Here is a 19,176-nt window from a genome sequence, read left to right on the forward strand (position 1 = left end):
AACCCTATTGTTTATTATTGCTTACATATGTACACAACTTCAAATGAGTTCGCGATACTATTGTATTTTACGTCACTAAGTATTTTATTTAGCGCTGGCTAAATAAACAGCCAATCACAGCTCAGCCTGATGGTTACTAGGAAGTTTATGTTAATTTATGCAATGCGGCCATCTCTGCAGCTACCATTCAGAGGTAAGACCGGCTTCTATGTTTCCACGAAATCAACCTTTTAGGACAAGTGTTACAATAAAGTAAACGCGGGTGGATTTATTAGAAGCTCCTCTGGTCACCCCTGTCCTCCGTGTGTGTTTGTTGTGCGGTTTTGTTGAGCTGGAGCATGTGTTTTGTGCACCGTGTGTCTCTGCGCGGGGCTGTTGTTGTTAGTCCCACCCAAAATGGAGCCTGATCTTCCTTGTTCAGCGCAGCTGAAGGGCTGAGCTCAACTATACCGGGGCACGGGTGGGTTTGCTGGAGATTACGGTCCATTTGCCGCACAATAATCCCTCACATATTAAACTTCAATATTGTACCGGCGTGACAGAGTTTTATCAGTGATATTTGCCCTGCCTGTTGCCCTTTATGTGGCTGTATGTGTCTGTAATGCTAATGTTAGAGGATTGTGATGCCCGGGTTTGTTTGGGCCACGCTTTTGTGGTATGGTCCGTTTGGGACCGACAACCTGCAGGGTTAAAATAGGGGGGAATGAAACAATTATCGATTCTACCAACTAGCCTTTAAGAATCAGTCCATCGAGTGATCATTATTCAGTTGGGCTTTTGAACGTCAAAGGACTTTACTGGCACCATTTTACGGCGGCCTTGTTGAACAAACCTAGGCCTCCTTTCCCCTCGTTCCTCCGCTGAGCCCTGTGCCATCGGGCGCACAAACCATGGCACAAACCATGGTATTTTGACGTGATCTGTCCTGTCCGGATCTGTCACACAAGAGACACTTTTACAAATGCCACATTGCCCAAATTTACAAATGCCACATTGCTCAAATTTGGTCACCCCATGGATGTGGTTCATTGTTTGGTAGCAATGTCCCTTAAAAATAGAGTGCATAACATAACATAAATATTTACTTAATAAACCATCTGTTTGCGTGCATTCTTTTGTTATATACATTCATGCCATACAACATACAGAATTATATTTAATATTAAGCTTTAACTACAGTTCCCAAACCTTTGATTATGTTTGTTGCAGGAGTCCTCAGAGTCTCATTGTTTACAGGTGACCAGCCTGGACTGCACTGCCATGGAACCCAAGCAGGAGGCCTCTACAGAGTGGGCTCAGGACAGCGACTCCAGCACACAGGTCTGCACCATCTGAGGCATGGATGTATTATTGATCACAGACGCTTGGGCTGAGGTTATATGAACTCTAAAGAAAGGGTTTAAAGATTAAAGTAATTTAAACTTAAGTTAGAATCTGGTTCTGATTCTGACATTTTAAACAAATTTGAACACACAGCTTGTCAACAAATGGGCCTTGGGGATTAACTTATGTTTTACATCAGATACATTTTTGCTTTGTTGCAGGTACATTTTGAAGAAGCAACCGTTGCTCAGATTGTGTATAGTGATGATCAGGTGGACCGACAACAACAAGTAGTGTACACAGCAGACGGAAGCTCCTACACATCTGTGGAGTCAGCCGAGCACACGTTAGTCTACATACATCCAGCGGATGGCTCGCAGGTAATTAAGGGAATTTGAAGACTTAAGTATGTAATTTTGGGGTTTGCTTATATCTTCTTCATTTTTTCGCAGACTGTCTTTGCAGACCAGCCACAGGTGGCTTACATTCAGCAGGATGGGGCAACGCAACAAGTATGTGTGTAACAACGTTTTGAAGACATTTAGTTATTTTTCCAAAAGTACTAACTTGGTAATTTTCTCTGGGTTTTAGGTTGTTTTGCTTCCCAGTGGCCAAAACATGAATGCAGCTAATCTACATGTTCTCAGTAATGTAGCAGAAGCCCCACAAGCCCTCCTTGAACCTGTTCCACAGGTTAGAACTTCCCTGATTGTGTAATGTATCGTGTAATGTGAAGTATAAGGTTTATAATCTCTTTTTAAGGAGCAGCTCTCTGTGTCCAATCAGCTCACATCTATAACAGATATAGCTGAGCCCCCGTCTAGTCCTCTTGGTGCTACAGACTCTACTGATGACTCTGAAGATGAAGCAGACTTTTCAGAGATAGATGACTGGGAACCCCCTTCTGAGCATGAAGACTTTAACCCCCACAAACTCTGTAGGTCAAATGTTTGTTTCAAGAAAATACTTTGAAAATAGTTGTCCTGTGACTACAAACTATGTGTTTTTTCTCTCTTGCAGGGTGTGAGGAGTGCAATGGGTCGAATCATTCGGTCTGCCTAAAACATGGTCCTCTGCATCCCGTTCCAAACAGACCAGTGTTGTCCAAAGCCCGAGCCAGCCTTCCTCAAGTCCTCTATATTGACAGATTTCTTGGTGGTGTGTTTTCCAAAAGGCGCATCCCAAAGCGCACACAGTTTGGGCCTTTGGAAGCCCCTCTCATCCCTCAGAGCAAACTCCAGGACAACTACATTCACCTTAAAGTAGGGCAGCAATGTCTCTCACAACATAAACTTTCAACCTCCTGTTACTATTTGTTACCGCCATCCACTGCCAAGGGCTCTTAAAAACTCTTGATATTCTTTTAGTTGTGCTTACTGGATGGTGAAAAAGAAGCAGAGAAGTCGAGTGACATGTGGTTTGACCTGTCAGAAGAGGACAGCTGTAACTGGATGATGTTTGTGAGACCAGCTCAGAACCATCTGGAGCAGAATATTGTGGCCTACCAATATGGTCCTGAAATATTTTTCACAACTATCAAGAATATCCAACCAAAACAGGAACTAAAGGTCAGTGATGTAAAATAGTAAATACTTACAATTGCTGCAAGATATTTTAGAAGAGGTTCATTTGAAGATGTTGAGTTATGTCTGTAGGTGTGGTATGCTGCATCGTATGCGGAATTTGCTAGTCAGAAGATCCACAGTGTAACAGAAGAAGAAAGAAAAGGTATTTTACACTGTATGCTATAACAAATGTCAAAACCTTTGTTGTTAAATTACTTTTAGTGATTATTTCTTGTGGTTTACCAGCTCTACGGGAGTTGGAACGGAACTGGCCTTGTTATGAGTGTAACAAACGATTCGTAAGTTCTGAGCAATTACAGCATCATCTGAACATGCATGACGACAAGTTAATCACAGCTACTAGGTATTGGTATTGCTGCATTTTTCTTTATCTCAAGTTTAAAACAATGTTCATTAAACATCAACATTTTTTGAACTGCAGGCCAAGAGGGCGGGGTCGAGGAAGGGGCAAAAAGAGACATGGAAGAAGACCAGGACGTCCTGCCAAATTCATTCGCTTAACTGCAGTGGAAGATGACATTGAACAGACTGTAAATGCACAGATTTTCGAAAACTATATTTGTTCCAACTTAACCAAACATCAAATTGCATCAACATGCAATGTGTAATTGAAAATGATTAAAGTCAGCCTTTTGAAATTAGGATTTGTTTGTTTAGCAGGAGATGCTTGAACTGAGTGAAAAGCAGGACAATGAAGAGGAGTTAGAGGGGGTTCAAAATGGGCTGAAACCAGAACTGGAGACAGAGCCTGGGACCGAGGCAGAAGGGGAACTCGCATCAGCTGTAGAGGCACCGGTCCTAGAATCTGCCTCACCATCCACAAACATGGAGCTCCCTGTCGTTCTGAAAGAAGACCCCTCACAGTGCCGCGAGTCAGATGCCCACCTCACATCTCAGGACATGCGGCGTGCCAAGAGGATACGAGTAAGAAATGTCATGTTATTGCTGATTAGGCTTCTCTGTACAGAAGTAGTGCATCCACAACAATGCAGTATCTTGTGCTATTTGGGTTTATTGCATTACTTGTTGGATGGTTAGACAATTAGTTGTTAATATTGAAACATAAATGTATTGTTTTAAGGTTATGCATGCAAACTTAGTCACCATGTCCTCAAGGGTTAGCACTACAGAGACCGTATTTACACCATTGTGTCTCTTTTCCTCAATGCGTGCTGCCTGTAAAGGGGGATGTGCAGGTAGGTGCGATTGTAAGGATGGCAGAAAATATACAATTTGTTTCGCTGTGTACATTATGCCTTGCAAGACCCACCCATACTTTGCATCAGCTTTACATGTTGGATCTTTTAATTAACTTGAAATAAGCTAATATTATTTTACTTCATTTATGTTTACAGAATGCAGCACTGCAACACCTTTACATCAGAAAGAGTTTCCGTCCTTACAAATGCACTCATTGTGGCAAAGCTTTTCGTGAAAAGGACAAACTTGACCAGCACCTGAGGGTTCACGGTCGGGAAGCCTACACCTTTTCCTGCCACATTTGCACAAAAAGCTTCATGACTGACTCTTCGCTGGAGGAACATCTTCTGGTGCACACAGAGAATCGCTCCTACTCCTGTCTCCTGTGCCCAGAGACCTTTGAAAAGCTGGATCTGCTCAAGGATCATGTAGGAGTCCATGCAGTCGATGGCTATTTCACCTGCCCCTCCTGTAAAAAGAATTTTAACGACTTTATCCAGGTCAGTAATGCAAAACAACATGAATACTTGTTTTAAAAGCAATCAGAAAATGCATATAAAACTACTACTTTAACATTTATAATTAAAAAAAAATATTATGGGTAAGCAGCAATAGCACCCACCAAGTTCAAATTTCTTCTTATTTTATTATTATTGGCTCGAGCCATTCCATGGAATGGAATGCGACGAGTCTTTGTTCTTGCCATGTTTATTATTATTATTATTATTATTATTATTATTATTATTATTATAGCTCTTGCATGGTCATTTTGCCACAACTCGGGCATTTTTGACCCCCTGAACATTGATGAATGTCGCACATGGGGACATAGACCCGATCAGCTCGGCCCAAACTCGAATAAAATGGCGGTTGCGAGAACGCCCGTCGCAACAGTGCCGACTAGTTCAAAAAAGAAAAAACATGAAACGCTTAATCTTTGGCCTAGGCACATGAAACTTGGGACAGTGATAGAGCTACCTTTGACCTCTGATCTTTGACGAGTAAAACGCACCTGGCAGCATCGCTCTATGATAAACAGGAAGTCAGCCATGTCGAATCAAAGTGGCACCGCCACGTTTGACTTTTCTTTTCCAAAATTGTACTTGTCCTAGGTTTTTTGTCTGATCGAGCTCAAAATGACACCTTTTGCATCTAAAGACATTGAAATTTAATAGATATTCAAAAGAATGTTGATATTCTTTATGGTCTCTGCGTAACACGCCCTCAAAAAAGGCTTAATTTCCTGTTTTTTCAAGGACAAGTCACGCCTTTTGGAATTGATCTGCGGAGCTCATATTTTACTCACTAATGCGTTTTTATGGTCTGATTGGAAATAATTAATACCCATGTAACAAATTGACTCTATAGCGCCCCCTACCCATTGTGTGAAAAACTCAGCATTGTCTGATTTGTTTGAAACTCATGGATTATATTCTCCTCGAGACGCCATGAAAAAAGTGCATTGCAGATATTTTGTATTTTCACAATTGGCCAGCAGAGGCGCAATGAATGCCTTCACTTCCTCTTCCTCTTCTATTTTTATGGGACATTTCCTCTCATGCCGCAGTCTTAGCATTAGCATTAGAGTTTGCATTAGCGGCGGGTCTCTGTTGCTAGGTGACGGAGGTACAGGGAGGAGGGGGTGCAGCCAGGTCACCGAGGCTCTCTCTCTCTCTCCCTTTTTCCCTGCTCAGGTCAGTGCAGAAGGTGCCTGGATCGCCTGTGGCACTTACAAAATAAAGGCCTCTGTGTTTTACAGATACAGAAGGAGTTTTATTTTTGACATAGCCTGACAGTGACAGAGCCTAAAGAACTTGTTAAAAGTCCTATGTTTTATTTCTGATGTTAAACAAAAATATTATTGTGACCACACCCCCAGACTAACTACAATTCAACAACGAGACATCACAACTGACTTCCCAAAGCATGTGGACTGACTTCACTTTGTCGAGTTTTTTATCCTTTGATAATGAAAAGACGCTCAGTCAGCAATTTGGTTCACGGTAAACTTTATCAAACTCCTCCTAGGGCGTTACGCCCACTGGCCTCAAATTGGTGTAAGTCCTCTGGACAAGTGGGGCGGTTGCACGGAAAGGCGGTCGCGCGGGTGGCGAGAGCCATCATTGCCGCTCTGCGGCTTTAATATTAACTTATTGTCATCTAAAATTAGGTTGCCATACCTAAGATATAATAAATGCTTTCTTATATGTATTTATTAATTTTCACTTGACAGTTGAAGAAGCACATACGCTGCTTTCATTCAGAGAAGATCTTCCAGTGCCCAGATTGCGAGAAGGCATTTTGTAGGCCGGACAAACTACGCTTGCACATGTTGCGCCACTCGGACCGCAAGGACTTTCTGTGCTCAACATGCGGCAAACAGTTCAAGGTATGAAAAATGGCTTTAATAAAACATTGTGTCCTCTCTATTCAAAAATCTGTATTAAATATTTGTTTATGTTTTAAAGAGGAAAGATAAACTTCGTGAGCACATGCAGCGGATGCATAATCCAGACAGGGAAGCCAAGAAGGCAGATAAAATCCACCGATCCAAAGCTCTTAAAATGAAAGTACCCACCACGGACTTCGAAAGCTTCATGTTCAAATGCAGATTGTGCATGATGGGCTTCAGACGGAGAGGGATGCTGGTGAGAGCAAGCCCCAAAGAAAAACTTTAACATATGCTATCTAACACCTATTTTGCCACCTGCTTGTCACCATTGATATTGCTTTGTATGAATTGTTCCACAGTGTAGCATGAAATTTGTCTCTCTTGTGTTTATTTAATTACAGGTGTTTTTATTGCTCTAATGTCATCTTCTTATGCCTGTAGAGATATATTAGTTTAATGCCATACTGTGGAACATTCTCTGTACATCTTCACCCTTCAGGAGAAAAGTTATATAGTGCACCTTTAATATGTAATAAACAGTATGTTATGGCTTTAGGTCAATCATTTGTCTAAGCGCCATCCTGAGATGAGGATTGATGATGTGCCTGAGCTTACTTTGCCAATTATCAAGCCCAACAGAGACTACTTCTGTCAATATTGTGACAAGGTAATATATTTTGTACTCAAAGATTACGGTAATGCCTTTTTCCAAATCTTTAATTATGAATATAAATGTATTTCACAGATTTACAAAAGTGCCAGCAAGAGGAAAGCTCATATCCTGAAAAACCACCCAGGAGCAGCGTTACCCCCAAGTATTCGAAAGTTGCGTCCTGCTGTTCCCGGAGAACCAGATCCTATGTTGAGTACGCACACCCAGCTGACGGGGACTATAGCCACCGCTCCTGTCTGCTGCCCCCACTGCGCCAAACAGTACAGCAGCAAGGTAGATCTATACATGTGTAATAGACCTCTCATAAGCCAACATCTAACAAGCTTTTCTGTGTCCTAGACAAAAATGGTGCAGCACATACGTAAAAAACACCCAGAGTTTGTCCAGCTTGCCAGCACCATCCAGGCTCCACTGGCCACAGCCGTTATTAGTAGTACTCCTGCAGTCATCAGCACAGATGGAACTACAGCTGAGGCCGTAGTGGTAGGAAAAAACTATACAATACTGGAATAAAAAATAAATAAATATTGTGATGTTGTATCATCAAAGTCTCACAATAATATTGTGGGCTGTCACACTATAAGTTATCTGTCCTTTCCCCCTGTATCTACTGCGTTGTAACAACGAAATTTTCCCATATGTGGACAATAAAGGATTATCTTATTTTATATTAATACAAATTACAAGCTCTGTTGCTTAAATGCATAATTTTATAGCGGCAACAACAACAATAACAAAACAGTAGGAACAACATAGACCTTGATACTTTGCTCTGTTTCAGTGCAGACAACATAAAGACATTATTGTTTTTAGTACGTTTACATTTTAAGACTTTGGAATATGACAGATATTATTCGTACCAAAGCTTTATCCAGGCATTTGAAAAGGAAAAAGTGACATATCTACAATTCTGTTCTGTTGCGTACCATGAGATGCATTTTGTGATAATGTAGTACAAAGAGATATTGTTACATCCCTTCTAAACACAACATGAATGTAATTACATCATTCTATTTTGTTTATATTTTCTACAGACCACAGATCTGCTGACACAAGCTATGACAGAGCTGTCCCAGACGTTGACCACAGATTACAGAACAGCGCAGGGAGATTACCAAAGAATCCAATATATCCCAGTTTCTCAAGCTGGAGCCCAACCTCAGCACATTCAGCTACAAGTTGTGCAGGTAGCCCCGGTAAGCAATCCAATTGTTTAAGATTCTTTATCAGAATGTTTAAGACACAATATGAACCTGATAAATGATTGTAACATAAAATTCAGTTGTATCATATTCTGGAATCTGTTTTAGAAAAACAAAACGTTTCGACTCTTATCCAAGAGTTATTCTCAATCTGTGAATCGAGTCTGGGAACTCAGTTTTTATATCCTATTCTATGTTAGCCCTGCCCTAGCATCAGAATGCCTCGATGCAAATCAGGTACTCAGGTACTAGTGAAGAGGGAGCGAAAGTAGGGTTACAATGTAGATAGCCCATTACAGGGCTGTTAAAAAGAGCTGTCTCCAAAAACTCCCTTTATCAAGAGGTCCTGCCCGGTGGGAAGGGTTTACACAGAGTAGGATGTAAAACCTGAGCTCCCAGACTCGATTTGCGGATTGAGAATGACTCTAGGATTAGGGTCGAAATGTTATGTTTTTCTAAAAACCCGAGTCCAGATGATACAACTCCTGAACGAATGAGGGATTACACAGATTTTTTCTAATAAATGATGTATATTTTTTCACAGGTATCTTCCCCACATTCTCAGCATCAGGCTGTTGACGTAAACCAGCTGCATGACCCTCATGGCTACAGTCAGCATTCAATCCAAGTGCAACACATTCAGGTTACAGAGCCGTCGGGCAATGGACAAACTGCCACACAGGTGAGACCTTTTGTTTGTCTTCAGCATCTTAATAGATATTATGATGTGAGTGAGAATAATTGTCCATCCATCCATCTGCTTGTGTTCATCCTGGGCTGGGTCGTGGGGGCATCAGTTTAAGTAGCAACTCCCAGATTTCTCACTCCCCAGACACTTTCTCCAACTCCTCCGGGGGGATCCCGAGGCGTTCCCAGGCCAGCCGAGAGACATAGTCCCTCCAGTGTGTCCTGGGTCTTCCCTGGTGGCCTCTTCCCAGTGGGACATGCCTGAAACACCTCCCCAGGGAGGCGCCCAGGAGGCATCCGGAACTGATGCCTGAGCCACCTCAGCTGGCGAGCTCCTCGTGTGACTGATCTCCTCACCCTATCTCTAAGGGAACGCCCAGCTGCCCTGCGGAGGAAACTCATTTCAATCGCTTATACAGGGATCGGATAGCTCTAGGCAAAGCGCCCCAGACCCCATACTCCCTGAGCACCCCTCAAAGGACACCCGAGGGACACGGTCGAAAGCCTTCTCCAAATCCACAAAGCACATGTGGACTAGCAAACTCTCATGAACCCTCGAGCACCCGATGGCGAGTATGAGCTGGTCCAGTGTTCCACGACCAGGACAAAAGCCACTCTGCTCCTCCTGAATCCGAGGTTCGACTATTGGTCGGATTTTCCTCTCCAGTACCCTGAAATAGACTTACCAGGGAAGCTGAGGAGTGTGATCCCTCTGTAGTTGGAACACACCCTCCGGCCCCCTTTCTTGAACAGTGGGACTACCACCCTGGTCTGCCAGTCCAGAGGCACTGTTCCTGACCGCCACGCGATGTTGCAGAGACTTCATCTTGGGTCATGGACGAGTGAGCCTCCGAGTCCTCAGTCTCTGCTTCCTCTTTGGAAGACGTGATAGTGGGATTAAGGAGGTACTCAAAGTATTCCTCCCACCGTCCAACGACATCCCCAGTTGAGGTCGGCGGGTCTCCACCTGCATCATGACTGGTGTTGGTGAAGCTTCCCCCTCCTGAGATTTGCCAGAATTTCTTTGGGGCCGACCGATTGCCCTCCTTCATGGCCTCATTGAACTCCTTTTGAGGCCCAGGTTTTTGCCTCCTAATCAAGAGACTTAGCCTCTCAGGCGTACCGCAGGCCCGCTGATACCTGCCTGTAGGCCGACACAACAGTGAGAGAGCTCTCCCGAACCCGAAGGCAACCCTCTCGTTCACTAGTGTGAACTCAAACACGTGGCGCCTGAGCTGTGGGGCTATAAGCAAGCCCAGACCTACACGCGGGCACCACCAGAGAAGTAGAGCCTCCAGCCCCTCTCGAGGAGATGGGTTCCAGAGCCCGAACTGTGCGTGGAGGTGAGGCTGACTATATCTAGTCTGTACCGATCAACCTCCCATACAAGCTTCTGCACAAGCTCAGGCGCTTTCCCCCCCAGCGAGCAGTGAGGTGATTGTGTGGTACATAAATTGTCCATCTTTTTTGTTTACATCAAGGTCTCCGGTCAGCCTCCAAGCCCCTCCTCCCAACAGACCAACCAGGAGTTGAGTCCATCTCAGCTGACCCCAGTGACATTAGCCCAGTCTCAAAGTCTCTCCACTAGCAGTACACAGTCTCAGCAGCAGGGGGCAGTGCAACATGCATATTTACCGGGCAACTGGAACTACAGGGGATATTGTAAGTCCTGTTAGCGTTATTGTAATTTTCTTTTGTGTTTTCTTATATTCATTATTGTTGAATTGTATAATATCCTTGTTACCCTGACTGCATGTACTGTTTACTTGTCTATGTTATTATAGAAAAGTCCTATTTTTGTACTAATAAGTTATTACCATGTATTACCTATATGTCCAAAACTCATATTTACTTTTTTACCTGTTGTAGCGTCTGAGATCCAGATGATGGCACTACCTCATACTCAGTATGTAATTGCTGAGGCCAGCACGCCTGTATCAGGTGTGAACAGTAACCAGGTCAAAACGGTAAGAAAAATAATGATGTAATATGTATCAAACTAATTAAGCAAGAACCAACTCTTCCAACTTTTTTTTTTTTTTTTTTGCATTGATTCAGGTGTATCATTAAACTATGGCTAAACTGTTTATTATTCAAATATGTCTTAATTGTTGTAACACTTTGTTACCATATGAATAAATGTAAAACATCAGTTACAAACTTTTGGTATTCAGTTAATCCAAACGTTCTACATGTATTTAGACTAGTACTTGAACTACTTCACTCTACTTCATCATAGTATAATTAGTTTCCATACTTTTATGTGTTTCTTTTAGACACACTATGTTATCTCGGAGGGTCAAACCGAGCTGGACAACAAACAGGCCGTGCCCCAAACGGCATCCCAGAGCCACACTGAACATCTCGAGCAGCAATCAACCAATCAGCAGGCTACGACGCAGTACATCATAACGACAACTACCAATGGCAGCGGCGCCAGTGAAGTGCACATCACAAAACCCTAATATAAACGCAACCCTTGAGACTCAGCACAGATAAACTGCCCTTGAATCAATTGTGACACACACTACCGCAAGGGGATCATGTTTTTGTTAAAGCACAAAAAGATTACATTGTATGTATCATGTTATGGTAATTTAATTTGATAATTTATATTTCATTGAGGCAAGGAAATTCAACATTAATTCACGTTTGTTTGGTTGGTGGGAGATTTTTAAAGTGAAGTCTGCTGGACCACACTGAAGTATTCTCTGTATGATTGTGTTATTTATGGTTTTAATTTAACTACTCTAGGATTGCACAAGATAAACTTATCTTCAACAACAGCAAATATATGTCTGAAATGTTATTTGGAGTTTACAGCATTAGTCTGCTACACATTCTGCTGTACTGTATGTACTTCACTAGATAAATATAGCAGAGTTTGCTCTGCTATGTAAAAAAAAAAAAAAACGACTAAAACTGACAGAAAATAAATATAAATCTCTGTATCAGCACCTTACCTCCAGAACTCGTATATATACGCACACTCACACGCACACATTACATTGTAGATTTCCATAACTACAATTGGGCCTTTTGTTATTCAGTGTATTTGTATATGTGTTTTACAGTAATGGAAGCTGAAGTACAATGAACTGCTTGCCTAATCATTAGTAAGAATGGTTTTCGCTCTCTATGACTCTTATTTTAAATGAAGTTCTGCCGTATTTCTTGGTTTACGACAGCTTTTAACTCTAACAAAACGTACAATGTATAAAGTAATCATGTACAGAGACTTGTCATATTTGCAGCTTATTTTGTCTTTTTATGTTCATGTGTTGGCTAAATTAAATTGTCCATGCAATTGACACAATTTAGACTTTGTTTTTGCTTGACTTATTCTATTTTGCTAATGCTTATATCCCCATTTATTATCCAGGATTGGGAATAGCGTAAAGACTACCGGTACCAGCAAATAAATATTGGAGAATCTTGTACTAATAGATTTCAACTGACTAAAGCATTATAAGATGCGTATTCCAAATAGTTTGAAACTAAAAATAACTTGTCATTCATTCCCAGGAGTTGGTTGGGGTGTGTTTTGGCTGTTGTGTTTATGGGGGGAGGGGCAGGGCTGATTCTTAATACAATTGTCACCAGTTTGATTAAGACATTCCTGTGAGTGTTGACAATGCAGTAAGGAGAAAAAGGTCTTGCCCAGAAATGTAGTTTTCCAGTACAACCTGTCTGACAAGCTTCACACCTACATTAATGTTGTACTTTACTCTCATGACTATTGTGTTACCGAGTCTTAGCTGACCATTGTTCATTTAATACACTACGATGAACAAAGTACAACTGCTGTAAATTGGGACTATTACTACAAATGGATGGAGAAGGAGGAACAGGAAACTGAAATGAGTGGGTAAGTTCTGTTTTGTGACTTGTGTGTTTGAGTGGCAGCTCTCGGGCTACAGCTGCAACGCTATAGCTTGTTATTATTGCTATATAATATATATAGTCCATAGTTGTGGTTTGGACAAAATATAGAAATGTTCTATTAATAAATTAAACTTGTTTTTATGCCATTCTGACATAAAAAACCTTCAGATAAATATGTATGAAAAACAATTGACCAGCCCGAATAAATAATGATACATAACATAAACATATCTAAAAAGGTTGAATTATTTTTAGGTGGTGGACTCAGACTGTGGAGGCAGCTCAGTCCCAGTTTTCCTCTTGGGTGCGCGCTCATAGGGCTCTTCTCCCCTGCAAAAACCTCTGGAAGGTTGTAGCAGTTGTTGTAGTGTGGTCCGTTTGCCAGGTGGAGGCGCAAGAGTACCTTTCTGTCAGTGGTCTTCTATGGATCTGCTTGGTGTGGATGCTACTGGCTGCTGGGGCCCATGCCCTCAAAAAACACCTACAAAACGGCCCCTTAAAAGTAAATGCAATATGATAATAGGATTTGTTCTGGATTCACAATTTGTTCTGATTAAACACAACCTTTCAACTCATTTGCATTCTTCAAGGAAGAACATTCTCAACAAATACAAGGGGAAGTTTGTCATTTTGGTTTACGGTAAAACATGATATTTTTTTCCATTTCACATTACCAGTTTTGTTTTATATAGTTCTCTTGCATCCATATAAGAGCAATTTCTTTCGGTTCATGTACACATTCTGATGTGTTTTGATGTTTTGTATTCCAGACCTGGATTGAGGAGCACATCAGGGCCTCTTGCTGTGGCCCTCTGTGACTCTCTGCTTCTGTGTGTACTGCAGGAGCCACTGGACGGCCCCTCTGTGGCCCATATTCAGGTTCTCCTCAGCGGTGTGCAGGTGAGAGGGTCCGCCCCACTCACAACTAAAATACATCCATTGCATATTGCTAAGCCTGAAGCAGACATCAAATACATTCTGCAATACTTGTCCTCCCCAGGGTTATTACACCTGTCATCTCCATTCATTCATTCATGTAGAGCAGAGGCATGACTTCTGTCACAAGTTATGTTTTCTGTTGGTGGTTTAAGCATTTGAGTGTCTTAGAGCCTCTTCCACAAAACACACTTCCTTGACAGTATTTAAATTAATGTTGTAAGAATTCCTGTTTTTAGCCAATTGTTAGTGCAATCATGAACATGAAAAGACATCAAATAACTCTGTAAATCTTATGATTTCATTTGTCAATCTCAGTCGCCTCCAGTGAAAGAGAGTGTTAATGTTTGAATGTCACTGAAGTACCAGTGCTGTATCTCTTGGCAAGTACTTAATGTAAAATGTAATCTTCCAACTCATTCAACTTTCAGTTAGTTTCTCAAACTCTTGAGAAGGCTGACACTCACCCAGAAGAAACAGTAGAGAAGGTTGATTTTACTCTCGTGGAGAAGGTGAGGCTCATCTCCAGCTATCTCCAGCAGAGGTGAGTTTTGTCTGTAAATGTTATGACTAGGCAGGTTCAATCCTAACCCTCTGCTGTATTGTCAGGGTACTGTTGTTGAGTGAGCTGGTGGCGGCTCAGTCCAGTCTGGAGTCCAGTGTCTGTGATGTGCAGCAGGGTCTGAACAGACTGTGGGCTCAGCTGGAAGAGATGCACACTGGGGTCACACTCTCCAAGAAGAGGGTCCAGGAATGCAGAGAGCTGCCATCCGCCCAGGCAGATGTCAAGGTAACACATCACATAAGCATACCCTTATAGCTATTATAAAGGTTAAAGGTTAAAATTATAAAGGCCTGCAATCTATGAAACTGAAAGATTAGAATTAGGTTTCAAATAAGCAGTACATTTCTTCCACTAGGAAGTTTGTGAAGCAGGGAAACATTGGGGACTCAATAGTCTTAAATTATGATAGTGAGGAGACTAATTTGCTCCAAGCAAATAGCTAGTACAGGTTGAAAGTATATTGAAATCTTAAAGCATGTATGTCTTCCATGAAGCTAGGTTCAGTTGTTAAAATGTGTTTATTTGTCTCTCATTTTCCATAATAACAATAATGGAATTCATTACACATTCAAAAACCATATGCATCTGCAACTGCCTGTTGCCAATTTTCTGCCCTCTTTATTCTTGGGGTTTCCATGTCTCACAGCTACACCAAAGTGCTCCTTAGGGGCCGGAGGTGCACTTATGAAACTAAATAATTGCCATTAACCATGTGGACCAGATGGACCAGATGGATGCAGGCCTGTGGGGAATAATTTACCATTTCAAATAAACCATGCAGAATATTATAGAAACTATAAATGACTAGTATTGAAGTTACAGGGCTCTGTCTGCCTGTGATATTGCTTGTCAACTTAATTGCCGGTAATGCTTCTTTTCCACAGATTATGCTGAGAGATGTGGATGAGTACAGGAGCAAACTCCAGCGCTGCCAGTCTCATCTAGAAGACACCATTAGAGTGTTGCAGGTGTAGTCTTTTGTGACGATAAAAACATTATTTATTGAAAGACTTGGCTAATGCCCTGTCTGTCTCAAGGATCTGACATGGAGCCATACTAATGTGAGCCAAACTGTGAATAGCAGTATTGAGTCTGTGTGGCCGGAGAAGCTGCTTCAGTCCAACATTGAACAGGTTTGTTTTATACACAGCAGAATTGAATTGGCTTAAACAGAATATAACAACCTAACCACTTTACATGGGTGAATATTCTAGTAGTGATAGTAGCACTATACTAGTTGCGGTTCATTCAATACATTTTTTGGAGTACAACGATTAAAAATATTTCTCTTTTGCTCAGTTTGACAAGTTGCAGGAGGGTTTTGTGAATGTGGAGCAGCAGACCATGTCCTTCCAGGCTCATCTGGAGGGGCTGAGCAGAGACAGTGAGGAGAGTGAGACCTCTCTGTCAACAGCATCTCTGCCGGACTGTCCTCAGGTCCAGAGTGAGTCTTTGAGTGACACCTCCTCTTTGTCCTTATCCTCTGCTAATGTGGATGAGGACAACAATGAGGACACTCGACAGTCTCTGTGTGAACGCTCAGCTCTGCCCTTCACCACCTTCGGACGACTGAACAAATCATGGAGGAGGAAGTAATTATTTATTTGGACTATATTTAATAGTGACTGAACTTTTTACAGTCTGCTGCCTTTCTATTTCACGGACTCCAGAACACTTTCAGTTTCATAAAGAAAGTTTACATTTCATGAACACAAGGGGGCGCCCCTTACCAAAATATGAATAATGAAGATTCATTCCCTATGGCATTATTTTTAGTGCATATGTATTTTGTTTTTTAATAAATATTTGATTTACTTTTATAGAAGGTGGTACATTTTGTTTTGATAATGTATATTGTTGCTAAAGTTAGACTGATTTAAAAAATCTACATGGGGCTACATATAAATGCATTTTATGTTTGTCTTCCTGTGAATAAGGGAATGTTTCCATGTTAGTAAAGTTTCATCCTGAGTTTATGACTGAGTGAGTGACGATTTAAGCCTTAAAGGCAGGTTTGGATGCTGGGGTTTGGCGGGAGAGGAAGGTGGCGGGTTTGTGTTATTACTCAAATCTGAGCAGACTTAGACCTTTAGTAAGGCACAAATGACTTTGATCTAAACTCAATTACTGTGCTAGGGGACAGGCTCTGGGCCAGTGGACATTGGACTTGAAGTATGGACTTGATTTGACTTAGGCGCCATCTGCCATAGCTGCATCTGTTTGCCCTCCTCACACCGGGGCAGGGACAGGGAGAGGTGGGCCACAGCCTGGATAAAAGGAATGTTCCCTGCAGGGTCCAAACTATCACAACAGCTCCACACAAACACGTGTGACACACCAGACATTGCCGTGTGTTTGCTCACATGAAGAAACTGACAAAAGCTTGCTTATGCCACAGAAATCTGTTCAGACATGAATATGGATGACCTTTCTGGCTTGGTTTTCAATTCACCAAAAAGAAATGCATTGAATGTAGGCATGAAATAACAATAGCCACATGCAACAAATGTTTGGTTTTACTAAGTTCAGTAACGGAACAACAAGGTCCAAAAAAGGGTAGATGTTTTTGCATTTAAATGAAAAAGCAAGTATTTGGACAGCATCTCAGTGCAGTCCAAATGAACCCTGTATTTCTCACATTAGCAGGGCTTTTGGTAAGTTACTCTTAACATCTGATGACTTTCCAAAGGCTGCAGCAGTGCTGAAGGAGAGACATTTCAAAGCCAGCTCAAGTGTGTGTTGTTTCACAAAATACGGTTAATGGCAGAGGTCAATCCCTCGTTTTATCCCAACAATTACTCAAGATCGTGTTTCACTGATTTCCACAGAGCGCACATTTACACTGATCCTTCGTGTGATGACACTACAGCACATAGTAAAGACAGCCGCAATCTGATCCAAACAAACCACTGGACTGTTGCAGCAGGTTTAAGAGACCAGTTCAGTTGATCTATGGTAAATGATGTGTTAAGCAAACATAATCATTTAGAACTTAATAACAATTAAAAGCTAAAATTAGTGGACTGTCTAAACCTGGCTTTGTATGTAAATGTTTATATTTATTTACATAGATAAATGAAGAACAACAGTGTAACTTGCTTGTTCAAAAATATACATGTTTACAAAAACTTGAAAATATTTGCTTTTTGTTATTGTATTTTTGTAACACACATGCTGCTTTTCAGTCATTAGACATCAAACTGGCTTGTGTAAGTTTTAAGATTAAGATTTGTAACAAAGTGATGGCCCCCAGATGCATGATAAAACCCCCTCAAATGACTGCTATTAAAAGCTGGGCACTGATAGCACTCGGACAGGCCACTTTTAACCAGAGGCTGTTGGAAAGCAAATGGACAGCTGCACATTTAGACAAAACATCAAAACACTAGCCTCAGATGTACGCAATTAGCAACATGGTAGACATTTGGGGAGCAAAGGTCCATAAACTCACAAGTTATTGTGCTTGATCTAACATGGCTGGAGGGAAGCCAATCAACATTAATGAGCTTTGAGTTGGTTCAAGAAAATTCCTGCATGCTGCATTTAGTTATAACGTTCAAAAAGCCTCAAAACCTTTCATGTTTAATCTATATAGAGATATATACTGACTGTAAACAAACAGAAGGCTGGAGGGAAGACTCAATTTCTAATATATACACACAGTAATCACGGAAAATGTTTAATGAAAGTATATTTGAATCCTCTTTTTTAAAATATGCTTTCAAACTATATATCCTTGATGTAACAACTAAGTATTATATTTTTTGGGGGGAAGATTACTCAATATTTTACTCGTTTAATGGTTTTATGTCACTAACAAACCATAATTACATAATACCTAAACTCATTTTACCGATTACCGGTAAAAATATTTAATTTACTGGCTAAAAGCAAAGGAAAAGAACTGAAAGACATTAAATAAAGAATAAATTAAGAATACAATTTCCAGCCCAATTTTGACAAGGTAAGCTTTGGTTTAAAAGGTTGCAAAGGTTTGGTTTGGGAGAGTCCTTCATCTATTGAATACAAACACTATACATGTCACCCAGGGCTGCAATAACCACAAATGAGATTATATAACCTACAGCTTCACACTCCACCAAGGAATGCCACAGGGATGCCCTCTCACGCCGTCACTCTTCACTATTTATGAACCACTTGCAACTGCAATTAGGACAAAATCTTCTCCGTTATCAATGATTTCCGCACCCTTTTCCAATTATACAAACAACTTGTCAAAATCCATAATAATCCCACTAACTCAATTCGCTTTTCTACCTCAGCTCCATCCTATTACTATTACAAATAGAAGACAATCTAAGCTGTTGTAAAAAGTTACCCCTGACACTAATTGGAAGAATAACTGCTGTAAAGATGAAAATACTATTAACTAATCACTTATTTATTGTCCATGATCTCAACATCTCCAACTTACAACTGGTTCAAATCATCAATTCCATAACTACTCAATTCTGTTGGATCTCACTGTCAACATTACAAAAATGGTAAGCAACATGAAGCACCTCACTATTTTCTAGCAACTCAACTACAATATCTATACATCTACGCTATAGTATATTGGGGGTAGTTTTAGAACAGAATCAATGCCAAAACACACCTTTAGCTGATCCTTACCCATATCAATCAAAAAACAAAACTACTTCCAAGTCTTTGACAGCCTCGTGGAAAACTCTGACAGTCACCAACTCCTTATCGCCATGTTGTAA

General features: G+C 41.1%; 2 protein-coding genes across 5 annotated transcripts; both read left to right on the forward strand.

The window, feature by feature from the left end:
- Positions 1-143: 143 nt before the first annotated feature.
- prdm10 (PR domain containing 10) lies at positions 144-11,983 on the forward strand. Of its 4 annotated transcripts, none has more exons than XM_072452998.1 (23): positions 144-193; positions 1,210-1,320; positions 1,545-1,703; positions 1,776-1,835; positions 1,915-2,016; positions 2,086-2,260; positions 2,344-2,585; positions 2,691-2,891; positions 2,979-3,051; positions 3,135-3,252; positions 3,331-3,439; positions 3,570-3,833; positions 4,265-4,609; positions 6,343-6,498; positions 6,578-6,757; positions 7,058-7,168; positions 7,247-7,447; positions 7,514-7,657; positions 8,209-8,370; positions 8,921-9,058; positions 10,545-10,725; positions 10,933-11,030; positions 11,340-11,983. In XM_072452998.1, the coding sequence occupies exons 1-23, from the start codon at positions 158-160 to the stop codon at positions 11,526-11,528; spliced, it is 3,555 nt and encodes a 1,184-aa protein (XP_072309099.1). In that variant the 5' UTR covers positions 144-157; the 3' UTR covers positions 11,529-11,983. The 4 variants fall into 4 exon arrangements, with proteins under 4 accessions (XP_072309099.1, XP_072309100.1, XP_072309101.1 ...); XM_072452999.1 differs by having other exon boundaries at positions 2,092-2,260; XM_072453000.1 differs by having other exon boundaries at positions 2,110-2,260.
- Positions 11,984-13,692: 1,709 nt separating this feature from the next.
- On the forward strand, positions 13,693-16,176 carry LOC140369872 (uncharacterized). The gene is made up of 6 exons (XM_072456978.1): positions 13,693-13,848; positions 14,316-14,428; positions 14,494-14,674; positions 15,334-15,417; positions 15,487-15,582; positions 15,749-16,176. Exons 1-6 carry the CDS (start codon positions 13,693-13,695, stop codon positions 16,043-16,045), a joined length of 927 nt encoding a protein of 308 aa, XP_072313079.1. The 3' UTR covers positions 16,046-16,176.
- Positions 16,177-19,176: the final 3,000 nt, after the last annotated feature.

The sequence above is a fragment of the Eucyclogobius newberryi genome, unplaced genomic scaffold, assembly GCF_026437365.1.
Source record: "Eucyclogobius newberryi isolate DKJ021-1_F unplaced genomic scaffold, fEucNew1.0.hap1 SCAF_10, whole genome shotgun sequence".
Classification (NCBI taxonomy): domain Eukaryota; kingdom Metazoa; phylum Chordata; class Actinopteri; order Gobiiformes; family Gobiidae; genus Eucyclogobius; species Eucyclogobius newberryi.

Excerpts from the sequence above, each read along its gene's own strand:
- prdm10 (XM_072452998.1), top strand. The coding sequence starts at position 158 with ATGCAATGCGGCCATCTCTGCAGCTACCATTCAGAG. Across the intron at positions 2,017-2,085 it reads TCCTTGAACCTGTTCCACAG|GAGCAGCTCTCTGTGTCCAA; the intron begins GTTAGAACTTCC and ends TCTCTTTTTAAG. Across the intron at positions 2,586-2,690 it reads ACAACTACATTCACCTTAAA|TTGTGCTTACTGGATGGTGA; the intron begins GTAGGGCAGCAA and ends ATATTCTTTTAG.
- LOC140369872 (XM_072456978.1), top strand. The coding sequence starts at position 13,693 with ATGTGTTTTGATGTTTTGTATTCCAGACCTGGATTGAGGAGCACATCA. Across the intron at positions 13,849-14,315 it reads TTCTCCTCAGCGGTGTGCAG|TTAGTTTCTCAAACTCTTGA; the intron begins GTGAGAGGGTCC and ends TTCAACTTTCAG. Across the intron at positions 15,583-15,748 it reads TTCAGTCCAACATTGAACAG|TTTGACAAGTTGCAGGAGGG; the intron begins GTTTGTTTTATA and ends TCTTTTGCTCAG.